Below are 26,865 nucleotides of genomic sequence, written 5' to 3' on the forward strand. Positions count from 1 at the left end.
ACATCTGGGTCATGACAATTGTTTTGTGTTGCTTTAGAAAATTAGCTTCTCAACACTTATAAGCCCTTTGGTAAGATGTCTGTTTGTAGTGTATCTTGTTTAACTTTTGTTTTTCTTCTCTGTAGTGGATCTTTAGTGTTATTGCTAGTGAGGTTAAATAAATGGTGTTTTATCACAATCATATTTTCTTAGGTAATGCATCTTTGATGTTAGTGATATGGGTGAAAATAGTTGATATCGTATCATAGTTGTACTTTTTTTCCAGGTATGTAGAAGGGGGAATGGGTGCTGTGTCTAGTTCAATTGCAAAATCTGCAAGTGAAGCTGGAGCTGTTTTGGCTACTAATGCTGAGGTATCATTTTCCAAACTTCTAACCATGAATTATAATTTTTTCCTTGCCTATAATGCTTTGACAACAAATTAAGGAAAGAAGATGAGCCAAGATCAGAAAAGGTCCAATAAGATGTTTAAAACTATATTTGTTTGAAAACATTAAGAGAGGAAGCCCTTAAAACGATAAATATAATAATATGTGAATGATGATAAATGGTAACTTGAAGCAGCATGATTCAATTTTTAACCAGTTATAGATCATCATGTTTTCAAATCAAACCTTACTGCCAGTCTTCTAAGAATTTTTGTATTGTAAAAAAAAGAAACCCACTGGCTATGCAAGTCTAGTTGTCAGAATTTAGTTACAAGATAATGCTTGGAGACTAATTCTTATTTTTTTGTGGTTCTCTTTTGGTGGGGTCTAGGTACATTAGAAGCCCCTTGTCACTTCTTCAACATCTCATAATTGCACCACGCTGATCCCATGGTCTGAAATGTGTTCCTTTTCCTTGATCCTAAGCTAGTGTTATCAGAACTCGACCAGTCACCAATCTCTCGACCCCAAAAATGTGAACCAGACTGGAACTGGAAAAAAGTTGGATCAAAAGACTGACCAGCGAAAAAATACATAAAACATTCAAATTTTGGAAACAAACATATATATTCATGTTGTGACTGTTGAATTTTTGTTGCTATGGTTGGTCTTCATAATTTGTTTTAGCCCTCTAAATAAAAGAAAATGATAAATATGAAAGTGACTTTCAAGTCGGCTTCAAGAGAGGGAAAATGAATTTTGAAATTCAAATTATTCTTGCCTCCAAAATCAAGTCGGCCAGCACCAAATGTTCAAGTCAGCCTGACCCTTTGACACACCTATTTGGGCTCATCGATTTACTAATAAAGACACCCATCTTCCTCATCAAAGGAGATAATTTGGATGACCATCTCCTATTGTCTCTGTTCACACGTGTGAGAATAGGATGACCATCTCATATTGTCTCCGTTCACACGTGTGAGAATAAGAGGATGAATCTGAGGCAGACTAAGAGGATGAATCTGAGGCAGACTTGAAGAACAAATCTGAAGTAGACCGAAATTTCTGAAGAAAGTGTAGGAGGCCGAATTTTTATCTGGCTGACCAGATTTTCCCTGGTATGTTTGTGGTCAGTTTGACTTTGTTTTTGATTGGAAGATCATATTGTATCTCTTGTTGAATTAGATAATTTCTCTAAGAAAAGGTTGCTGGCTTTTTTTTTTCTAGAAGAGGGTTTTCCTAGGTTAAAATTTGTCTCGTCTCTTCATGATCCTACTGTCTTTATTGTTTTACTGTTGAAGATTTTCTGTGTATAATTGCTTAATGATGAGTGTGACACATGATAAAATAATGAAGAAATCATTGGAAGTAATTATCAGTCTAGGAAATCATGAAAAGTCAACATGGTATCAGAGCTAACGTTAAAGAGCAGCCTTGAAGAACCCAAGTATCAGAAGGCCGAGGTTCTAGAAATGCCCTAGCCCAAAAGTCTGTGTTAAATTATTGTATGTTCTTATGCTTAGAGCAATTTCCTTCAATTCTTCTTATTAGCCCAATGTCAATTCTCAGTATAGTAATCACATTAACATATAAGTAAAATGCTGATAGAACATAAATAAAATCGACAGTAGACAAGCCAAGACAAGAGACACAAGATGTGGCAGCTAGCCAAGGACAAACCCCAATGCGGGGAAACCCTTTGATCAATTCTTCTATATTCTTCAATAATTCAGCAGATAGAGAGAGATAGTACAATATCGCAAATATGTTATTTACAACAGCATCAGTATAATTCAAATCAGCAAGGTCAAAGCTGGTCAAACAGCTCACCAATGACCTTAAGATATCCTAGGAGAACTCGGCTTCCAACAGCAAGTATGTGCAGCCCAAAACAGTCCAAGTAAGAGGGACAAATCAGCAATGAATGCTACAACAACCTGCAGCCAATCCTAACTGGTCAACACTATCCCAAATCAGCGCTCCAAAAGTCAACGCAGGCTGTCTAGCACTTCGTTTAGCCTAGGAGATGCTGCCCATGCAAAGCCGTAGTCAAGGAAGGTAAAACGCTGGTCAAAGTAGGCCTAAATCACCCCAAACAAGATGGCTGTACCCTCCTGTGTCCTTGCTGCCCTAATTACGTCCTCTCAATGATGCCCTAGAGATCTGCGTCCTTCTTCAAAGCTGCCCAAGAGATCTACGTTGAAGTTTCTAAGTCTGACAGTTAGAAACCCTCCATGTACTTTCTGATTTATTCCTTTCTATTTGTTCTGATTAATTAACAAGTTATTTACCATGTAAATACTGAAAATAAACACAAGTACATGCTCAACACATTACAGATTATCAACTGAAGGAAACAGAAACAAGCACACAAATGACACCGTTATTTTTGGACTAATGTCTCTAGAAAAACCTAATGCGGGAAAATCGGTGCAACTATTTGATGGTTTGATTTATTAAGCAGTTTTAGAATACAATCTGGGCGCCAAATCCGACTCACCTAACAGAGAAAAATCTTGGCATTAGTACCTCTCCTTCGAAGGCAGATGCTCCGGCTGAAACCCCGGATAAACACTCCGGCAACTCCTAAGCTCCAATCTGCCCTGTTGTCGCACATATTGTCACAACAACGCTCAGACCGGGGGCTGTCACCCTAATCCCCGATCTCTCCGTTTAAGCTTGTCTCCTGCGGCTAAGGGGGGTAGACCCTATGGGACAATGGATGACCAACTGTGGACCAGTTGGTTTGGGAGACACGAGGGGAAGCAAGCACTTAATTGATTTTATAAATTAATAGACCAGTGCCTCATGGAGTTAATGATTAAATGATTATTTGTCAAAAGCTGCAGAAATATGAACTTTATAATTCCATGATTAACAATCATTTATAAGCAAAATGCAAGATATTCATCAAACACACAACGCCTTAACAATAATCCAACAATTAAATTTGTAAAGGTTGAATACATTAAACCACGAAATTTCAATGCTAACCAACTGTGGACCAGTTGGTTTGGGAGACACGAGGGGAAACAAGCACTTAATTGATTTTATAAATTAATAGACCAGTGCCTCATGGAGTTAATGATTAAATGATTATTTGTCAAAAGCTGCAGAAATATGAACTTTATAATTCCATGATTAACAATCATTTATAAGCAAAATGCAAGATATTCATCAAACGCACAACGCCTTAACAATAATCCAGCAATTAAATTTGTAAAGATCGAATACATTAAACCACGAAATTTAAATGCTAACCAAGCTCACGAAAAGATTCACCACTTTTCAATAGCTAATCTTTAAATAAACATTTAAGTGCTTTTAGCTATAGAAAAATGGGACATAAATACCACAAGAGACTCCAAAAAATGAATTTTCAATTTTTTTAGTTAAATATATATATATATATATATATATATATATTTTAAAGAATAAAACAAAACTAAACTAAACTAAATGAAGCTTAAAACTAAATCTTAAAAGAACCTTTTTATTTTTTTAACCACTTATGAGTTTTTTTATATTTTTTTTTAATTTTTATGATTTTAAATTTTTTAATTTAAAATGAAACTAAACTTAAAATCTTAAATAAAATCTAATCTAAAAAAAACTAGCAAAACTAAAAAAGGGAACCTTTTATCTTTTATGAAATTTTTTATTTTTTTATTTGATTTTTCTATTTTATATTTTTTCATTTTTATGATTTTAAAATAAAACCAGAACTTAAAATAAAATAAAAAATAAAAATTTAAAAGGCTAGACCAAAATTAAATCTAATCTAAGTCTAACGCTTTTTTTTTAAATTTTTATAAAGTCAAAATCTATATTTAAATTAGACTAAGATCTAAAAACCCAAAAAAAAGAAGCTGAGTTAAATAAAACTATACGAAAACTACATAAATAAAAGGTTTAAGCTAAATCAAAATCAAAATACATAAAAAAAAATCAAATTGAAAATAAACTTGAAACTAGAATTTGATTACGCTAATTCTAAGCCTAAACTATATGCATACATTTAAATAAAAAAAATAAAAATTCTATTTGCCGTATGTAATGTGTTGAACGCAGGTCCGGCACAGCAAACTGAACGGAGGAGAGGTCGTCGGATGGAGAGCAGAGGTAGTTTGACGGCAGGGTTGATGGCAACGATGGTGCGGGAGACCACGTTTTTCTTTTGTTTGCAGGATTGATTTTTTGACAGCGTGAGGGACTGATGGCTGCAAGGAACACAAGCTGAGAGAGCAGCAGGTAAGGGGTTCGATGGGGGGCAGCAGCGATGGAGATGCAACTTGCAGGTTGAAGGCTACGCGTTTGAAAAAAAATGACTGCGTGGAGCGATGATGAGAGCTGGAGCTGCGAGTTGAATAGCAAATGATATGCTGTAGGTTTAGTAGAACGTTTGCGTGGGTATGGCAGCAGATGGGCAGCAAAAGCATAGACGGCTGCGTGGGGCTGTAAGATGACGCTGGATAGCTGCGGTAATGAGTGCCCAGCGCTTTCGGCAATTGTGAAAACCACGTAGATCAGGGTTGCAATAAAGCTGGGCAACGTGATAGCAAAATACCTTTTCCAGGCTTGGAGAATGGAGTCCAAAGGGAAAATGTGATTGCAGCAGCGTTGAGGAAATGAGACAGTTGCGTGAGGAACAAAACCCAAAGCAAAATAAGCCTGAAAATAATTCTGGACAACAAAGAAAATCGCAGCTTAATGAAATCCCCCAAAAATTCGAGATTAAATTGTCTCAGATTTATTTATGAAATCCCTGCAGACTTTTCTCTAGATAAAAATTTAAAACCCTGGATTGCAAAAACGATGCACCTGCAAAGGCTATTTTCTGGGGCCAGATCTGGCTTTACACACAAAAAAAATTCTTCTCAGACCTGCAACCTGCAATGGGAAAACAAAAACCCAGAAAATATATATGCAAGGATTAAAACTAAAAACCTACAAACTAGCTACAAATTTATAGTTTTATAGATTTAAGACTCTTTAGCAGCTAGATTTGTCAATAATCCACAATAATATTTTCAAAATTTAAATTAAATGTGAGATGCTTCCGAAAACCCTGCATGCATTCATAAAAAATTTCAGATGATAAGTCCGGGATTAAAACTATCTGGGCTCTTTCAGAAAACGCAATCCGGGAGTTGGCTGGTTCAGCGAGAACTTCCCCTAACGCCGTAAACTGAAAACTAAGATTTCCTACACAACTTAAAATCAACCATTAACATAGAGGGAAAAAACAATAGTGAAATCCAGATCAAATGGAGATACCTGCCATTATATTTCAGAATCTAAACTATCATTCAAACCCCAGAGATCAGACAAGATACCTGTGCCTGAATCAATCTTCATCAAGCTATTTTGATGATTGAAAATAAAATTATGCAGAAAAATAAAAGATCTGACAACATTTCCAGAAGAGTAACACCAACAAGATTTTTAACCCCAAAGTCTTTCTTTATTGCATAAGAAATGACTACAAGAGAGCTTTCTTTAGCACCAGACTCTCAGATCCAATCTGATCTCAAATGACCCCTAGCACTCTATTTAAAGGAAAAATTCCCAACGGCTAATTCGAGTGATGCATGTCAAAATGATCTCGACCGTCCATGAGGATCAAGATATCTTTTAATCTCATCCGTTGAATTTTTTAAATGCATTTTAATATATTAAAAATTGAAATTCTGCATTTATTTACTCAAAAAATTTGACTTATTATTATTTTATTAATTTTTTAAAAATATTATTTTATTTTATTTTTTAATTATTATTTTTATTTATTTATTTATTTTTAATTTTTTATATTTTTATATTTTTTAATTATTTATATCTTTTATTTTTTAATTTTTAATTTTTAATTTATTTTATTTTATTTTTTAAATGGATCATCGAACTTAGCCTCTGGGAAAATCACCTAGGACCTAGGACTTAGGACTTATGAGGCGATTAAAACATTTTCTAACCCTCCAGACACTTTACATCATGACTTTTACAATTTTACATCTCAAGGGGGAAAACCCATTTAGCACAGTTAGAAAGCAGTTAGAAACAGTAGATCTAGGAAACGGTAGTCAGATGCAGTTCTACCGGCTTCAGATTTGGATCACCAACGGATGCGGCCCTCAAATAGCTCTGATACCATGTAGGAATTTACAGGGTAAGTTCCTCAGACAGAACACCAAAGGACACCGCTCACAAACAGATCACAGATCAATACACCAATACTTTTGACGTGGTTAAAACCCTCAAAGAGGGAAACAGTCCACGGCCTCAGCCAACGCGGCCACTTCAGGCAATTTATTAATAAAAGAATGAAAATTTACATAAGCTTCTCTCATGGACGGTTACCCTACAAATGACCCTCCATGCTCTTTAAATAGAGATCATGAACCAATCGGGTGTTAAGCCATGGATCAAGTGTCGGTAATACCGAGGAGAGAATGAACCGTCGGATCACTACATATCGTGACCGTCGGATTGTAACTTACAAAATGTACATAGTAAAGAAACACACTTTACCTAACTCTATACCTAATTCTATACTAGACCAAGTTGTACTTAACTATTTCCTATGTGTCGGAATAGCCTAACAATAAATATCTAGTTACTGCATTCGTGGAAATTTCACACCTAACTTGTTCTTTGATTTCATAGAATCCATGGATGCAACTAGGGTTGTAGATCTAGGGTTTCTTCAAAGTGATCTAAAGGTAGGTCTTCTTCAAGAATGATCTCTGTGCTTTTTCCTTCACCAAAGCTCTGATACCATGTTGATTTTTCCAGTACAATAGATACAAGTACTTTATTTCTGAATTATTATAATTTCTTCCAATGATGTAGATGTTATTTAGTGCAACAAGATGATCATTAAGTAATTATGCTTAAGAAGTTCAACCACATAGACAGCAGAACAAAAGAGATCACAATGCACAAAGAGACGACAAGATTTTACCCTGCGAAAACACACTTGTGGGAAAATCCCACAAACCTTTTCCTTAGAGAATCAATGAAACAAGAGATAGATCAAAGTCAAACTAACCAGCAATATGACAACCAGAAGATGGCTCAAGATGCCAAGTCAAACTTCACCAAATCACTTCAAGGAGCCTCTTCACAAACTCACTCTAGGTCTGCACTATGGCTGAATTTCAGCCTCTCCTTCACCTTAGAAATTTTAGACCTATGATCAGACTTTACCACAGAGGTTCGAACTTGCAATTTCACACGTGTAAGGGCAACAGAGAGGTCACACGTGCGAGGTGTGAAAATTCCAGACTGGAATTCTATTGTAGTAACTGGTATTATTTCTCCTAATTGTTAATTAATTTAACAATTTATCTACTATGACACATATCTAAATAAACACACTGCAACTTTCAGAAAACCGCGGAAAAATAATGTGTTGGAAATTGAGAAATGCTAGAACGCACATAAAATTAACACAATTATTTTTGGACAAAAGTCCTTAGAAAAACCCCACTTGGCAAAACTGGTGCAACAGTGAGGGTTTTTTATTATAATGCAGTAGTGAGAAATTCCAAGTACAATTGGACACCAAAATATGGAAATCCCACAGAGAAAAATATTGGCAAAAATCTAGTGAGGAATTTCCTCACCCCACAGGAAAACCCCGAGATAGATTGCCTTTAGAAACTCGGCCCTCTGAACCTCTGCGTCAGCCTATGCGCAGTCTGCTTGACGTCAAGCCTCTTACTGGTCTATGATGAAGTTGTTTTGCCCGCTGGAAAGATGATTCTTCGGCACTTTGGGACTCCTTCCCAGCCTCTGGAACCGAAGACATCTTTCCCTCACAGCAAATCAAACTTAGAAGATGTTGTGTTGCCCCTGTGTCAACTTCTTTGTGGCTCTTTTGCCTCTCTGTGAATGCACTCACTGGATCTGGAATACTTCCTCTAACTTCACTGTCTCTACCCCTCATACACGGCTTCGATCTCTAGCTCTTTCTGACAACTGACTGCTGTTACTATGGAAATCAATATGCCAAGAAATCAAATTGCTCAAGTTTGTGTCTCCATCACCACATCGATCTCCTCTTATAATCCTCTTTTGGAGCACCAACGACCAAGATTAAAACTTAATGATTGGTTAGGATCATCTTGGAATCGATCCGTGTGAGTTTCTAGATGATTTTCACCTTAACTTCACTCATACTGATTAATTAACCATATTCCCTAAGTTTAGATTTAGGAAATATTTAAAAACTAGTTAATAATCTAATTAAGTCATTTCTAGGTGGATTTCCAAAAACGATTTCTAGTTTTTTGAGATCTCATATATTCTAGCCTCTCCACCAAATTTCGTGGCTAGAACACATCCGCTGCTACAAAAACTAACTTTCCCTCTTAGCGAGGAATCTGTTTTAGCGCTGCACTCCCTGCCACAACACACTGTCTCTACATCATCTCTTGTCATGCTGTTGATGTCTGGCCATATTGCCCACCAACCACTGCGCAACTCTGATATACGCTGCATCCGTGCTGCTGCTGACGCTGCTATACCACTGCCAACACTGCATCTGCATTGCAATTCCCTCTCATTTGTTGCTGCTGCAATTGGAACATCTGCAACTGAAAAGCATCCAAAATACTGAATCGTGTTCAGTATGATGCATCTGATTCCTGAGTCTCTGACTTCTACTAGCATCTGCACTGTCATTGAAGAATTTGCGCTGCTGCCAACTCTACACTGAGCCACCTGCTCTGCTGTCAACACTGCACTGCGCTCACCAATATCGGACTGCTACTAGTCTCTGCAACTGTCACTCGGTCTCTCATTGCACCAACTGTTGCTGATCCATCCTACTACTGAATACTGTGGGCCCCTGTAGCCAGGTAATATGATCCATGAGGTGGACTCCTCAAGGACCCAGCCCAATCTCTGTAGTTATATGGGACTACAGTACCAAATCTCCCCACCTCACTCCTGGAGGTATATCGACAAACATCGCGAAGCCTTCCTCCAGCGTCGAGGACAACCTGTTGATCTCTGCTGAAGCTGCTTGCTAGTCCTGCTTTTCCTCCTTGTCCTTCTTCCTGAGAGAACACTCGATATTGTAGTGACCGAGCTCACCACACTTGAAGCACTTGACCTTTGACATGCCCTTCTTCTTTCTTTGCTCCCCTTATCCCTCACTAGGACCCTTTGATGCGAGGGTCACATTCTCCTCCTCTTCCACCACCTTTGGTTTGCTGCTACTGCTGCCACTGATGGAGCTTTTTAACAGAGCTTGTCTCAACTCCTACTGCAAGTCGACCCACGTCCTGTCCCACTCAGGTAGGTTGTGTCTGCCCAATATGCTTTGGAAAAATACTTGCCACTCCTTAGGGACACTATTTAGTGCCAACCTCACTAGCTCTTTTGGTTCAGGCACTGCCCCAACAACTGCGAGTTGGTCTTGGACCTCCTAAATTCGGGTAAGGTAGGGGTCTATGCCTCCCCCTTTCTGCATTTGCATGAGTCTCAGCTTCTCCTGTAGGTACATATTCTGTTGCTTGGAAGTACCCTGGTATAACGTGGAGAGAGAATCCTACATCTGTTTGGCAACATTTTTGCAAGATATATGTGAGACTATATGATCTCGAACTCCATCCAAGATCAATCGCTTCACCTGTGCCATCTCTTTCTTGTATTCTTTTTGCTGATCTGCATCCGTGGGAATTGCCACTACAACATCAATGTAGGATTTCAGGCCATATTCATCTAGAAGGAAGGACGTCCTTGCCTTCTAGATGCTGTAGTTGGAAGCTCCATCCAACCTGTCCTGATCACGAAGCCCAACAGTGGCCATCTCAACGAACTGTCAAAAACTTCCTCTTTCCTTTTGCTTGGCAGCTGCTCTGCTATGCGCACTCCCTTATGGAGTGAGAATATGTGCTCACAACTATTGCCGACTTGCAAGGAAAATCGAACTTCTTGAGACTAGAAGTTCCCTGAGGAAAATTTTCCTTTTGTGTGTGCTCTTCTCTCTTCCACCTTGATGCTAGTTCTGCTTCAACGTACTGCTACAAAACCCTTGCGTCCAGCTAGAGATCTGCCCAACGAAAGTGCTGAGTTGCTCCCTCTGCCTCTGGAATCACTTGATCTGGAAGGATCAAATTTGTCTTCCCCTCTCTCAGAAAAATCGAACTTCCTTAAGCAACTCAGCCTCCTGGCAAAATACGGCGCTGCCCTTGTGAATTTCGGCCTGCTGCCCACATTGAGTAGCGAAATTCCTTCTTTTCACCTTTGAGATCTCCGGCTGATCAACTGTGCTCTGATACCATGTGAAAATTCCAAACTGGAATCCTATTGCAACAACTTGTATTATTTCTCCTAATTGTTAATTAATTTAACAATTTATCTGCTATGACAAATATCGAAATAAACACACTGCAACCTTCACAAATAAAATACTGCGGAAAAATAATGCATTGGAAACTGAGAAATGATAGCACACACATATAAAATTAACACAATTATTTTTGGACAAAAGTCCTTGGAAAAACCCAACTTGGGAAAACTGGTGCAACATTGAGGGTTTTTTTATTATTATGCAGCAGTGAGAAATTTTGAGTACAATTGGATGTTGAAATCTGGCAATCCTACAGAGAAAATACTAGCAAAAATCTAGTGAGGCATTTCCTCACCCTCAGGCAAACCCTGACACAACTTGCCTTCAGAAACTTGACCCTCTGACCCTCTGCATCGACGTCTGTGCTGCTTTGCACAATCTGCTTGACATCAAGTCTCTGACTGGTCTCTGATGAAGTTGTTCTGCCCACTGCTAGCTGGAAAGATGCTTCTTCGGCACTCTGGGACTCCTTCCCGGTCTCTGGAATTGAAGACGTCTTTCCCTCTCAGCGAATTGAACTTGCCTCTGGAAGCTGTTGTGCTCCCTGTGCGTCAGCTTCTCTGTGGCTCTTTTGCCTCTCTGCAAATGCACTCACTAGATCTAGAAAACTTCCTCCTAGCGTTGTGGGGGAGCGGCTCCCTCCCTTCAAACCTGCTCTCGAAATTGCTCTCGTAGGGAGTGAATTTCGGGAGCGCGCTCCCTACTTTTTTTTTCGCTCCCTAGCTTTTTTGCAATTTTTCTTTTTTTGCAAAAACATTCCAAACACATTTTTTTTCAAAGAAACAATAATTCTTGAGTGGGGTAGCCTATGGCCCTAGTATTGATATGTGATTCATGGTAATGTTAAATTCTTAAAGTAAAAGTCACATTCTCTTTAATCTTCATTTTCATCCTTTAACTTAAAATTTTAACATTATTGTGAAATGACTTGGGATGTTTTAGAGTGGTTTTGACCTCATTGGATTTCATATGGAGAAAGTAGAGTTATAGATCTCATTTAAAATCTAGTAGACTTATCAATTTTTCAGTATTTCGGGATTATTGCAATGTTTCCATTGGATTTTTTCATGTACTAGGGTATGGAACATATATTAATCAAGAGCACCAATCTCTCTATGTACCTTGATGTTAGTGACATTCGTTGTCGAACTCCTCTATCATGACCCTACTAAAAATATACCCATCACTCAAACAAAATCTTGACTTGACATGCTATGTTTTTCTATCTTATGTTAATGCTTAGAGGGTGATATTAATGACAAATATTCCTATATAGATCCATATGTAGTGACAAAGATACCTTTGGATATTAATTCTTAGAGGGTGATATTAGTGACAAAGATCCTGATTTTCCAACAAGACTCAGAAATTAGACATTTTTCGTGGTGGCAAGAGGGCCAAGCATTAACAATAGATAATAGAGTTACTTGTCTTTTCTAGTTTCTAGTAGTTTTATTATGATATTATTTGTAAACAATATATGACAATTTATGTTTGAAGCTTGATGTTGGCAATTATCATTCATTGGTAATGAATTATGAATATGATGCTTCGTGAAAGTTGAAAGTTGTTTCATTTCATTTCATTTTATAACATTTCATTTCATGTTAGAATTTTTATATAATTTTGGTGATCAATGATGATAAATGTTATGTATTGAATTTTGAAAGCTTGAAACTTTAAGATTGATGAATCATGAGACTTGATATGTTGTATGTTACTAACTTGTGGACGTGGTTGATGAAGATTATAACTTCTAGATGATTGATGTTATATGGTTCAATCTATGTTTTTATGCTTTTTTATATCTAATTCATCATTCTACATGATTTTGTTGACATATATGCATCAAATTTTATATAAATATATATTAATAAAAATTCTCTCCTAATTTGCTCCCGAACCGGGAGATTTTGAAAATGTCGCTCCTTGCTCCCGCTCCCAAGTAACCTTGCTTCCTCCAGCCTCACTGTCTCTGTCCCTCATACACTGCTTCGATCTCTAGCTCTCTCCGACAACTCTCTGCTGCTACTTTAGAAGTCAATTTGCTATGAAATCGAACTTCTCAAGTGTCTCAAGTGTGTCTCCATCACCACATCGATCTCCTCTTCTAATCCTTTGTTGGAGCACCAACGGCCAAGATTAAAACTTAATCAATGGCTAAGATCATCTTGGAATCGATACGTGTGAGTTTCTAGATAATTCTCATCTTGTCTTAATTAATACTGATTAATTAACCATATTCCCTAAGTTTAGACTTAGGAAATATTTAAAAACTAGTTAATAATCTATTTAAGTCATTTCTAGTTGGAATTTCCAGAAACGATTTCTGGGTTTTGGAGATCTCATGTATTTTAGCCTTTCTACGAAATTTCGTGGCTAGAACACATCTGATGCTACAAGATCTAACACAAAGAGGCTTCTTCTTGACTTCAACTTCTTTTTCTTGAACTCGACCTTCCTCTTCTTCGTCCTTCTTCACTATGCTAGATTGGAACCACAACTTATTGTTGAGATGCAAATTGGCTTGGAGTGGAGACAAGTGGTCTCTATGTATACACACTGGAAGGGGTTGAATGGGTGCCTCTTGGACAAGGCCGACTTCATCACTGGGAGGCCGACTTGGGCATCTAGTGGTGTTTAGAATGCAAATTCAAATCTTCATTTTCCTGCTCTTGATAAGGTCATGAAGAACATGCCTTATAAAATGTTTCTTTTGAATATAAAAGTATTTTTTTCTTTTTCTTGCAAGCATGAAAAACATGCTTCAAAATAATTTTTCTTTTACAAATATAATTTATATTTCATCATTACAAGTACAAATGAAACATTATGAAGACTGTCCGTAGCTACAAAATTCAACACTCTGCCCCAAAAAATTATGACCTTATGATAGACTTGTGGCAGTTTTGATCAATGTTGCACTAATCGTTATCGGGATAATATCGGCGCGAGGGAAAAATCAGGAAAAATCGTAATAATCGGGAAAAAATTGGTAATAATCGGGAAAAAATCGTTTGGTACAAAAATATTCATTTTTTTTTCAATTTTTTTAATATCTAAACCATCTACAACATAAAATAAATACATTGACACATAAATATGATAAAAGAACTAATATATAAAATGTTTAATATCATTTCTAGTGCTAAAATCACACATAACAGTGAATCATGTCCTGAATAGTAAGTCCTGACTCCTGAGTCCCAACTCAACCTCAAAATATCAACAAAAAATATAATAATGTATCTCATATCATGAGTCATAATGTCATATACAATGAAATGAACCAAATAACTAAAGTCTAATACTACTGATTTCCTTTGCCCCTCTAGATGTAGATGTTGGTGGAGTTGGCAGGTCGCAGTAGACTATGGAGTCTACTGTGCTCTAGAAGCTGAAGAACTAGGAGCTATAGGAGGTAGACCACGTCCTCTACTTGTGACAGGGGTAGCTTGGGTCACCTCCTCTTCCTCCTCAAAAAAAAAAAGGGTTTTTCCCCATGATTTTTTCCCAAAAAATCCCGTTTTTTTTGAAAAAATAACCTATAAAAAAAGGTCTGAGTACTACTCGCGATTTTATTTTTTTGCTGAAAAAATCGCGAAAAAACGATAATATCGCGATTTTAACAACACTGGTTTCGATTGTGCATGTGGGCACAAGTTAGTAGTGACAACGGTTGCATTTACGCAGTATAGTGGCAGTGATATGACAAAATTAGAGGCAATGCAATAGTGTTATTGACATCAATGGCTATATGGTGATCATAGTATCAAGTGCAATGGCTAAGTAGCATATTCAATATAATCTATCTTATTCTTTTGTCTTCTATATTCAGGGTGGAAGGGTGGTGCAAGGCGGAGAGTGTAGTCTTCTTTTGGTTGGACCCTGGGAACACTTTAGGGTGGTAGGGTGGTGCTAAGGCAAGTTGGAGCTTGCAGGGTGTTGGAGCATCCTTTCAGTTGGAGTTGATAAAACCAAGGCGTTGGAGTTGGTAAATCAGGGTGTTGGAGCATCCTTTTAGTTGGAGCTGATAAAACCCGGTGGTTGGAGCCTCATTCTAGTTGGAGCTGGTAAATCATGGTCTTAGAGCCTCCTTTCAATTGGAGCTGATAAATTAGGGTGTTGGGGCCTGCTTCCAATTGTTGCTAGAGAATCTCAGAAGTTGGAGCTTCCTGTTGATGTAAACTTTAAAGACTTACATTAAAAGCGTTTGGTGGTTTTTCTCCTGGAAGGGTTTTCACCTAAAAATTTCTTGTGTACTAATCTTGATGTTGTGGATTGTTGAATGGTGTTGCTAATTTATGTTTTGATCTGATGTTAATATTATTTAATACTCTGAAGATTATAAATTAACTAATTGAAGTGAAACACTGATTCACCCCCCCTCTCAAAATTTCCAACATAGGAGAGGAGCCAAAGTCAGATTAGACTGAATAGTGTCGTACAAACATTCAAGAATCAATATAGTGCAGATTTGAGTATCCAGCAGGCACATATCACGGATTTGAGTGACCAGCAAGTAGATCTAGCAGATCTCATAGATCTGAGGGACCAGCAAGTAGATCTAGTGCAAGTCTGAGTGCCCATCAGCCTGAAAACTTGAGTTTTGAGGTGTCCTTGTAAGTTTTGATCATTAATGATAAACTGATTTGAAGGAAAGAGTTTCGTGTATACTTGAAATGTTATTTTTCTTTCACTGTTTATGTCTTCTAGCTATATGTGTGACTTTGCATGTTCAGAATTTTATTTCTTTTATTAAAGTAATTCATGTTCTGAGTTATTTGATAAAAAATCACAGGACAGCAGTCATCTTGAATTAGGAAAATTTTACAGTCCCTGAAACTCATATAATAAAACCCTTGAACAAGATAAGGCTGGAACAAAGTTGAGATAATCATGAACTGTTATTGCTGCATGATGAACTCTATAACTTTGAGCTCACACTGAATGATATCCTTGAACCTATGCTGGAAACTAACACTCAGTTTCACAAAGGAAATTTGAGTGTTAACGGGGCACATGGCCTATTTTGCAAACATAACATGATAGTCGACAGCATCTTATTACTCCTTGGTCATGGTGTCAGATGGCAGCCTATTCATGGATGATGTTATCTGTTAGATGTTAACAGTTTCTTGTTGAAACTTGATGTTCTAACTTATAACTGCTAGATAGTTTGTTGATGCTTTAATGATCAGTCTGCTACGGATTACATTTCAAGCTTCTTCAAAATGCAGTATTTGTCAACAAATAGCACAAAATTTATGTTTTCAGATTTTCTGCAACTAATTTGGCATTCTGCTTTTTTTTGTTGAATATTTAGGCATTCAAATACACAAAAAAATGTAAAAAAATGATCCTGTGAATCTTTGTTCCTAAGGTTTTGGTGAATTGATGCTCTGCTGCTCCCACTTCTTGCTCCTTCTCCCTACTTTGCTTCCCCCTCCCAACATCACTGGTTGCGCTTGTTCTCTATGTTTTGTATTGGTATTTTTTTAATTTCTAGGTCCTGCTTTATAGATAAGAAGACCTTTTTGAGCATGGTCTTGCTTTTACATGCAGGTTAGTCAACTTATGGTAGATGGACAGTCGGAAGCTGTTGGTGGGGTGAGTTATGATTTAATATGTGTTCTCTAATAATAAAATTCTTCTAGTTGATCCATAAATTGTAAAAACTAGACAAGCATGGTTCATTACTTAGTTTTAGTGTGCATGGATGGTCTTGTGATCAGGTCCTCTTGGAAGATGGAACCAAAATAAATGCCTCTGCAGTTCTCTCAAATGCAACACCATGGGTGACTTTTATGGTAAAACAAGTTTAGTCTTACCTTACTGAATTTTAAGTTAATGTTAAATATTCATGATCCAACTTGAAAACTAGTTATGGTTCATTTCAGTTAAAGGTATGAAATGGTTGCAATGCAGTAACGTTTTATTGATAAAATCATCTATTGGTGTAGAAATTGACACCTGCAAATTTGCTGCCTGAAGGGTTTGTGAATGATGTTAAGGGCTTGGACTACACCTCAGTAAGATTTCTTATACCAGAGTACATTGTATTTTAAATTAATAGAGAAGATGTGAATTAATTAATTGAAAATCGAGCTGGAAATAAATATGACATAAAAAAGCTTTTCTTCTCAGGCTAGTGCCTCGAAGGAATACATGCTAAAGGAGATGAAATCAGTGTTGCAAACATCTCGATAACATCCCAATTTTATTGCGAAATTGTGATTTTTTGGCCCAGCTGATGTTTGCCAATTTTTACAGATACTTTGGTGGTATCTTAATTTTGTCAATGTTTTCCGATTTTTAACAATACTTTCTTGATTTTAATGATTTTTTGGTTTTTCAGACCCTTGCCGATTTTATCCTGATGCCATTGTTTGCAACATTAGATGAAAGAACTGTGAAGATTAAACATATGAAATGATTTTTTATAATTGGTAATTAATTAATGTTACTTCATTTGAGTTCGAATCTACGCATTGAATCCTCGGTGATGAGATTTCTTAAGGGGCTTTCCTTTAACATTATTGAATCCAGTTTTGCCAATGGCGCCGTTTGGAAAAAGGCCACTTGATTAACTGTTCCAAGAAGTCCATTATCAAACAAGTATATCCTGCTTGGTTTGTGCCATTGGAAGAGTATATGAAAAAAGTTGGCACCTCAATTATTCGCTTTTCTTCTTCAACTCATTCTGACCCTTTCCTTCAGTCTCCCTTGCTACCTATCCAATTTCTACAGTCTATCCTGGTAGTGCTGCTTGTTACCTCACAACCTATCCTTGCAGGCCTGTCTTCAAAACCACAATGCTGCCTTGCAGTTCTGCAAAAGTACTTCCTTCTCCAAATTGTAACCTAACCTTGTTGGTACAGTCAAAACTGTCTCTCTCCAACCCACTGCCTAACCTTTTATGATCCACCAAAATTTTCTGTCTTGTATCAGCTTCACTTCTCTGCAGCCTAGCCCTACATAAACTATTTCACTTGGACCAAATAAAAAGATAATTGATCCTAGAGGCTAATAGCAGTAACCCCAGAAGAATTACAATCTGCAACTAAAGCCAGGCCTCTACTATTTAACCAATCTGAAGAGAAAATAGAGTTGGCTTGACATACTTTTTTGTTTGGCTCTACATTCTTGTATTCTTCTCTCCACACATGTGATGAATAGGTCATCTACATACAATAGAATAATGACTGGCTCATTATTCACAATTTTGATGTAGAGATTAGGATCAACAAAACTCTTCACGAACCCAATTCTCAGAAGGTATGCATCCATTCTTGCATACCATGCCCTAGGAGCTTGCTTCAAACCATACAAGACCTTCTTGAGTCTACAGACATGAGCGTCGCTGCTATTTTCTTCAAAGCAGTGTTGTGAAAATCGTGATAAAATCGCGATAAATTGAAATTATCGCGATTTTTTCGCTGTCTCGATAAAATCAGGATAACTATACGAAATAATCGCCGGAATTTTTTTTTTGCCGATTTTTATTGAAATTATCGCGATAATTTGAAATTACCACAATAATTTGAAATTACAACGATAATTTCCATTTTATCGCGATAAAAAGGGAAATAATCGTGGGGGTCGCGACAGCGCTATTTTATAACATTTTTTTGGTTTTTTAATGAGCTCATTTGAATAGTCGCACACGGAGGGCAGAGGAGAGCTGGGAGACCAATCTGGAGAGGGTTTTTAGCTAAATCTAAGTGCTTAGAGGAGAAAATCAAGAGGAGATTACCGATTTCTCCATAGAAACGGTATGTGGATTAATTTTTTTTTGTTTTCATTGTTTAAAAACATTGTTTTTGGTTGGGTAATTTGGTATGGGCACCATTTTTCTTTTGTTTTCATTGTTTTTAAGATTTTTTTGTATTTCTTCAGTGTTTTTGGTTGGGTAACTTGGTATGAATATGGGAACCAATTTTTTTTTTTTGTTTTCATTGTTTTTAAATATTGTTTAAGTATTTTTCATTGTTTTTGCCATTTGGTTGGGTAACTTGGGTTTGGAATGGTTGGGTAACTTGTGTTTGAAACTTTGAACTTTGGAATGGTTGTTTTAGGTTGGGTAACTTGGATTTTCATTGTACAATGTAAATATTAAAAATTAAAATACTAAATTGTAAATTTGTAACTTGTAATTTTGTAAATGCTAATGGTAATCCTTATTTTCCCATAGGTTCACAACTGCGCCAAAACACCATTCAAGAGTCAAGACTTCAAGTTTGCAACTTCAAAGTTCAAAAACAAACATGCCAAGGAAATTGGATCCTTTCTGGGAATATGGTGTACCTGATTCTCCGAATGATAGACTAAACTTGAGTTGCAAGTTGTGTGGCCACCCTATGTCTGGGGGGGTGTACAAGTTGAAGTTTCACCTTGCAAAAATCCCTGGAAAAGATGTGGGGCCTTGTACAAATACAAATCTTGAACTTATCCAAAGAACCATGAGAGCATTGGAAAGTTTAGAGCAGACTAGAGAGGCCAAAGAAGAACTCAAAAGGCAACTAAAAAGGTCAGCTGAAGGAAGTGGGCCAAGTGGCACTGGTTCTACTGCAGCATCAACCAATCCGGTAGCTGCCACATCATTTTTTGTTCCTCGAACCACACTTGGTTCACAGCCATCTATCGGTTCAATGCTAAAAAGAACTGAGAAAGAACAAGCTGACAAGTTGCTGGCAAAATTTCTCCTCTAGAGTGATATTCCTTTCAACATTGTAAGGAATAATCCATTTTTCCAACCTGCTGTTGAATTGCCAGTGTTGGCCCAAGGTACAAAATCCCTTCTTATCATGATTTCAGAGGCCGAATTCTTCAAAATGAAAAGCATGATTGCACCCAAAGATTGGAGAATTTTAGGGCATCATGGGCACAAACAAGATGCATTGTTATGTCAGATGGTTGGACTGACCAAAAGGGGAGAACCCTTATAAACTTCTTGGTTAGCTGTCCCAAGGGGACTATGTTTATCAAATCTGTTGATGCATCTGCACGAATCAAAGATGCAAAAACTTTATGTGATTTGCTAGATGTGTTTATTTTGGAGGTGGGTGAACAAAATGTTGTCCAAGTCATAATGGACAATGCTGCAAATTATGTTGCTGCTAGCAGGATGCTTATGGACAAGCATCCTACTTTATTTTGGACACCTTGTGCTGCACACTGTATTGATTTGATGTTGGAGGACATCGGGAAAATTCCCTTTGTCAAAGATATTATTGATTCATTCAAAAGCATTACAAAATTTATATATAACTATACATCTGTGCTTAGCTTGATGAGAAGATTCACCAACAACAAAGAGTTGGTGCCGCCCGCCATTACACAGTTTGCCACCAATTTCATAATCTTAAATCCCTCTTGAATTCTATGTGGGATGTGAAGAGAATGTTTCTTTCAGAGGAGTGGCGTGCTTTGCCAATGAGCCGCAAACCAGAAGGAGAGGCCGTATGTAGACTAGTTTCATACTAGGAAGACTTCTGGGTGGGAGTGCAGGAGGTGTGTGCCGTTACTGAACCTTTGGTAAAGGTTCTTTGGTTGGTTGATGGTGAGAAGCTTGCAATGGGCTATTTGTATGAGGCCATGGACAGGGCCAAAGAAGTCATTCGGGCCTACTATGATAGTAAGGGAGATGATGGGTTTCAGAGACAACTCCTCCTATGGGGAGTGATTGATGAGCGATGGAACAACACACTCCATCGTCCCATTCATGCTGTTGGGCTTTTCCTGAACCCTGCATTTTCTTATGCATGTGGGTTTGATTTTGATGCTGAGATCATGGATGGATTCTTATCCTGTGTCCACTGTCCAGAAGATGGTGCGATCTCCAGAACAACGTATAGAGATCTCTAAACAAATTGAGACATATAGGATGGCAGGTGGCACATTTGGCTTTGAGATGGCTGTCACTAATAGGACGATTAAAATGCCAGGTACTTTTTAGTTTGTAACTTTGTTTCAAATTTCATTGTCTCTTCAAATTCCATTTTTTTCTTATGTTTATTTAAAATTTTATTTGTAATTTTGTTGTAGATGCATGGTGGAAAATGTATGGTGGCAGGGTACCCCTTCTGCAAAAGCTTGCCATTCGCATCCTCAGCCAAACATGTAGCTCCTCAGGGTGTGAGCGCAACTGGAGTGTATTTGAAAAAATACACAACAAGAAGCACAACAGGTTAACACTTAAACATTTAAAATATTGCAAATTTCCAAATAAATTTTTGAATTCATTAAACAATATTTTTTTTATAATTATTAATTATTATTTCATGATCTTTGTACAGGTTGGAGTCCCAGCAACTTAATGACATGGTCTATGTCTACTACAATCTTCGACTGTGGGTGAGGCAACTTGAGAGGACACCTGATGTGGATGCCATCTCATTGGATGGGATTGACACCACCGTTGCATGGAGGGTTGAGGCTGAGAGGTCTCTCATGGAGTCTGCTGATGATTGGTTAGTGCAGGATGTAGTGGAGGGGGAGGAGGAGCAGGAGGAGCAGGAGCAGGAGGAGGAGGTGACACCACCTGCCCGGGCTACCACTGCCACCAATAGAGGACGTGGTCTACCTCCTATAGCTCCTACTTCTAGTTCTTTAGCTTCTAGAGCACATCAGACTCCACTGCCATCTCCACCAACACGGTCACCAGCATCTACACCTAAAGGGAAAGGGAAAGCTGTGGCATTTTCCCGCAAGAGGGGCAGAGGAAATCAATAGGATTAGACTTTAGTTATTTTCTTCATTTTATTGTATATGACATTATGACATGATGAGATACATTATCATATTTTTTGTTGATATTTTGAGGCTGAGTTGGGACTCAGGAGTCATGACTTACTATTTAGGACATGATTCAATGTTATGCGTGATTTTAGCACTAGAAATGATATTAAACATCTTATATATTAGTTCTTTTATCATTTTTATGTGTCAATGTATTTATTTTATGTTGTAGATGGTTTAGATATTAAAAAAATTGAAAAAAAATGAATATTTTTGTACCGAACGATTATTTCCCGATAATTTCCTGATAATTACGATTTTTTCCGATTTTTTCCTCGCGCCGATATTATCCCGATAACGATTAATGCAACATTGCTTCAAAGCCTTTGGGTTGCTCAATGTATACTTCCTCATTGATGGTCCCATTCATAAATGTTGTCTCCACGTCGATTTGATGGATGTTCCATCCCATTGTTGTAGCCAACGAAACCAAAGATCTAATGGTAGTATACCTTGTGGTGGGTGAAAAGCTTTCTTCATAATCTATGCCTTCCTTTTGAGAGAATCCCTTTGCAACAAATCTGGCCTTGTATTTATCTATGCTTCCATCAACAACGTGTTTGATCTTGTAGATCCATTTTGAGGTGACAACCGATTTGTCACTAGGTCTAGGAATGATTTCCCAAACCCATTCTTCATGATGGATTGATATTCTTCTTGCATAGCTTTCTTCCATACTTCTTGATGAACAAGTTCTTCGAATGTTGATGGTTCTGCTACAATTAGTCTTGTCATATATGCATCATATCCAGAATATCTCTTCGGCTTTTTGCTTTCCCTGAAGGTTCCTTTTGCAGCTCCATGCCCTTCAACATTTTCAAGAGTGGCTTTTAACCAACTTGGCCTCTTGCTTGTGTTGGGTATGACCACAACTTGAATAGGCTCACTTGGTCCTTCTTCTTCCTCTTGAATTGTAGAAGGGTTGTTGGGTTGAACTTCTTCTTCAAATATGGGTAGATCTTCGTCATCAGAATCAATAAGAATATCCTTCGATCTTTTGTAGGCTTGATTCTCATCAAATATAACGTCCCTGCTTACTTCAATGTGTCTCCCTTCCTTGATGTAGATTCTATATGCCTTTGAGGAGAGACTATAGCCAATGAAGATCCCTTTGATGCTTGTAGAATCCAACTTCTTTCACTTGTCCTTTGGAACATGGATATAAGTAGGATTCCCAAAGATTCGGAGATGGTCCACACTTGACTTCTTTCCTGTGAATGCTTCCTTGGGTGTCATATTATCGAGAATTCTATGAGGACTTCTATTTTGAATATATACGGCTGTCATTGCTGCTTCTCCCCATAGAAACTTTGGCAAATCTTGATCAAGTAACATTGTTCGTACACCTTCTTCAATTGTTCTATTCTTTCTTTCGGCCACTCCATTTTGTTCGGGATAGTAGGGAACAATAAGCTCCCTCTTAATTCCTGCTTCTTTACAATATGCAATTAATTCTTTAGAAGTGTATTCTCCGCCATTGTCAGACCTCAAAGTGATCTTCAATCTTCTTCGACCTTACCTCTGATACCATGTTGAAAATCAATGCTAGTAGGATTTGCTAATTTGGGGTAGCATCAGATGTGCTCTAGGCCTCAAATTTTGTAGGGAGGCTTGGGCACATGCATTACAAAGCACCCAGAAAGCGTTTTGGGAAATTCCACCCAAAAGTGATTTTATTAAAACAATTAATATTTTTAATGGGATTCCTAAGTCTAAACTTAGGAAAATTAAAATATTAATGGGTATTAATCTAATCAGGGGTGAAACTTCTAAAAAAAGCCATGAATCAAGCCAAAACAGTCTGAGCCTTTGTTACGTTTTAATCTAGGCCGTTGGTTGTCCAACAGGAAGATATAGAAGGGGCTTGAGGGTCATTTGGAAAACACACAGAGAGATAGAGAAAATCGATTTTCTGAAGTGAGAAGTTCTCATGAGGAAAAATTGATTGAAGAAATCTCTTGCAGTTGAGGGGTAGGGATAGCAACTTCCGGAGAGAGAGATTCTCGGCTGGAGATACATCAACAGAGAGAGGAAGTGAGTGATTCAGAAGCTTTGATGTAGAGGTTGACACAGGGCCACGCAGAAGCAACACAAAGGGGGAGATAGGAGTTTGAAATCTTCGGAGGAATTTGATATTCAGAAGTCGAAAGCTGGGGCGTGAGACTGCGAGGCAAAAATCGAATCTCCTGGGCAGTAGATAGACTAGCTAGAGAAGTGATGTAGTACGCAGAGAGCTTGACGCTGGGCTGACGCAGACACTGCGTAGAGGCAACGAAGAGACAATGAGAAAAGCCTAGGGGCAGTCAGTTTGGGGCTGGATCAGCCAGGATTTCTCAGTGATTGTGTGAGGTAAAATTCACAAACCTTTTGTCAGTATTTCTCTCTGTAACTGAATAACCCTGTGAGGTATTTAGTGTTGTATTCATATTTTGCCACTGCTTAATAATAATAAACGCTCAGAGCTGCTGCACCGATTTTCCTGCATTGGGTTTTTCTGGGGAATTTTGTCCAAAAATAACTGTGTCGTTTGTGTTTCTATTTTCCTTGCTCAATTTCTATGTTTCAGAATCATATTTAATTGGTGTAGGCTGCTTTAGTAATTTACTTCAATGTTTTAAGAAGAAATCTGAAATAAGCTTGTAACAAAATTTACAATCTAGGCGAAGTAGATTCAGCTGGTTGCAGTTGGATTCTTGAAACTGTTAGATCTAGGAATTTTCACATGGTATCAAAGTTGTTGATGTGTAGCAAGCAGTGGCTGAAATCCCCTGAGGGATTGTGCAGCGCTAGCCAGGAGGGCTATATTTTCGTGGGTGTCTCTCCCTGAGTGAGCCGATAGAGAGGTAAGACTGCCAGATCGAAAACTTGCCAAGGAAGTGGGAGCTACACAGAGCTAGAGGGACGCAGTTCCTGCAAGCTGAGTGTTGGGTAGAAAAGCCGTCAGGAAGAAAGCCGATCGCATGGTGAGGGAATACTCCCTCAGTGATTTCTTGCCGAGGAAATCAATATTTCTCATTTGCTGAGCAGCAGAGGAGCAACAACTTACCAGCTCCATCAGGGAGTGCACAAGGCAACCAGGGGCTACGCAGTAGGGAGAAAGAGGGAGTTGTTCGACATTTTTCAGAGGATATGACAACCAGTAGCTTGAGGGATCAAGACAGGTTGGACGGGGTTTCCACTATGCCATCTGGAAGGCTAGAATGACTTTCCTTCTAGATGAGCATGCCCTCAAGATGTAGGTTGATAATGTGGTAGCTGTCCCGGTGGATGCATATTCGCTGAAGAAGTACAGAGATGAGATGGCAAAAACGAAGAGGATGATCCTGGATGGAGTTAAGGATCACGTGGTGTGCCACGTTGCTAGCAAAGAGACTGCTAAGGAGTGTGGGATGCCTTGGCCATATTGTGTCAGGGATCTTTCGAGCAACGAAAGATGTACTTAGAGCAGAAGCTGAGATCTGCTTAGATGCAGAAGGGAGAACGTGTGGATCTGTTCCTCACGAAATGGAAGGAAACCCGTGATGAGCTGTCAGTTGCGGGACATACACCTCAGGATTCACAGTTAGTGAGATTGGCTCTAAATTCTGTCTTGGATGAGTGGAAAATCTTTGTCCAGAGTATCTTGGGCAGAGAAACATTGCCAAATTGGGAAAGATGTGGGTAGCTCTGAAACAAGAAGAGCTGAGGAGGGACTTGCTCAAGGTCAAACTTGACGGAAGCAGTAGCAGCAGTGGGTCAAATCCCAAAGTAGAGGAGGAGGATAATGCAACCCTTGCATCAAAGGGATAACAGGGGAAACAGAGACGAAAGAAGGATGTCTCCAAGGTGAAGTGCTTCAGATGTGGCGAGATGGGCCACTATGCATCCCAATGTCCTTTGAAGAAAAAAGACAAGTATGAGAAGCATGATCTCAAGGTTGCAGCCACAAAGATTGAGCAGGAGGAGGAGTTCGCCATGACAACCGAGATACCTCTAGGAGGGAGGTGGGCTGATATAGAATTGTAGTTCGATAGAGCTACAAATGCCCATGATTCTTGAGGAGCCCACCTCTTGGATCATCACCTTGCTATAGGGGCTCGTGATCAGTGGTAGCGGGATGGTGGAGTTTCAGTTGTTGCCATGGAGTGTTGATTTGACAGATGCAGTGGTTAGTAGCGCCAAAATGTGAGCAGCGCAGAGCAGAGAGGTAGCAGTACATGGACGCTGTTGGGCACCAAATTGGGCTATCTTTCTATTGCATTTCCATCACCCTTTTTGACATTTTTGCACTTATTTACCCATGTTTACTATGCTGAATCTGGAAGGTAAATACCCTGTCTTGTCTATTGGAATATTTTATTAATGAAGTAAAGTCACAAGGTTTTGCCTATTCGCAAGACTAAAATGTATGTTTGACTGCAGCTTCTGGAGAACAGGAACCAATGCTTCAGCATCCCGCAACAGATCCGTAATTCATAGCAACGACCAACCATAAGGAGGCCGCGCAGCTAGAGTCGCAGATCCCTGAACCATTCTTGGACCTCTCGCTGATCTGGTCTATCTGGTGTTGGTGCCGTTCCAACTAATGTACATTTCTGGGTATACGGTTACCATGTTCTGGGGAAAGATGTTGTTCTCCCTCTCTGTGCATAAAAGACAGGTTGTTCTTGTAAATGGGGGACTCCCCATGGATATTGTAATTGCCCTTTTCAGATTAATAAAGTATCATCTATTTTGTTGTTCCAATCTTCGTTGTGACTAACGCAGCCCTGATCAGAGAGTTGGGCCCGCTCTTCTAATCACGTGTTGCGTCCTTCTGTGTGTGTGTGTGTGTTAATTGTTATTTGATGCTTGTTGTTACAACTCTTTAAATCTTATAATCACTTTTTTGGAGTTTTGTATTTAGTTTAGTTTTACAACGATGTTTTGAATCTTAATCGCGAACCCTTGGTTGGAACAGACTGTGCTCTTGCCCCTGCATATACCTTACGTGTTGCCTTCAAAAGGATACGCACCCAGATTGATAAATTAATGTAGGAAAAGGTTGAATAAATCGTTCATTCTTGGACCCCAACATTTTGGCGCCGTTGCCTGGGAGGCTAACAAAGGTGCAAGACAACGATCCAGACCAACCAGAGGGTCAATCTCTCATCCTAGGGAGAGAACGAGTTTTCTCACTTTGCTTCAGGTCCTGAGCGTAGGTGTTCTTTCCGATTGTTTTTTTTTTTATTTTGCTTTTCTGTTTGATTTGGGCCACTCTCTTGTCCTGGGGAAGGAGGAGTCTTTTGACGCCCTGCTCCAGGCCTTGAGTTAGATTTATTTTCTTTGAAACCCTTGTGTGTTTTAATTTTAGGAAACCCT

General features: G+C 38.4%; 1 protein-coding gene across 3 annotated transcripts in view; it reads left to right on the forward strand.

Moving 5' to 3' along the window:
- Window positions 1-26,865, forward strand: part of LOC149257456 (FAD/NAD(P)-binding oxidoreductase family protein) — a 398,477-nt gene that overhangs the window by 294,711 nt on the left and 76,901 nt on the right. For 2 of the 3 annotated variants that reach the window (XM_089414320.1, XM_089414317.1), the window contains exons 8-11: window positions 266-353; window positions 16,291-16,335; window positions 16,461-16,535; window positions 16,689-16,757. In XM_089414320.1, the coding sequence (XP_089270446.1) occupies window positions 266-353; window positions 16,291-16,335; window positions 16,461-16,535; window positions 16,689-16,757 (277 nt within the window). The remainder of the gene's footprint in view (window positions 1-265; window positions 354-16,290; window positions 16,336-16,460; window positions 16,536-16,688; window positions 16,758-26,865) is intronic. The other variant, XM_089414323.1, reaches the window with a different exon arrangement.

Source organism: Pinus tabuliformis, chromosome 6 (assembly GCF_031772625.1).
Source record: "Pinus tabuliformis cultivar Carrire ecotype Pingquan chromosome 6, CPIR1, whole genome shotgun sequence".
Lineage (NCBI taxonomy): Eukaryota > Viridiplantae > Streptophyta > Pinopsida > Pinales > Pinaceae > Pinus > Pinus tabuliformis.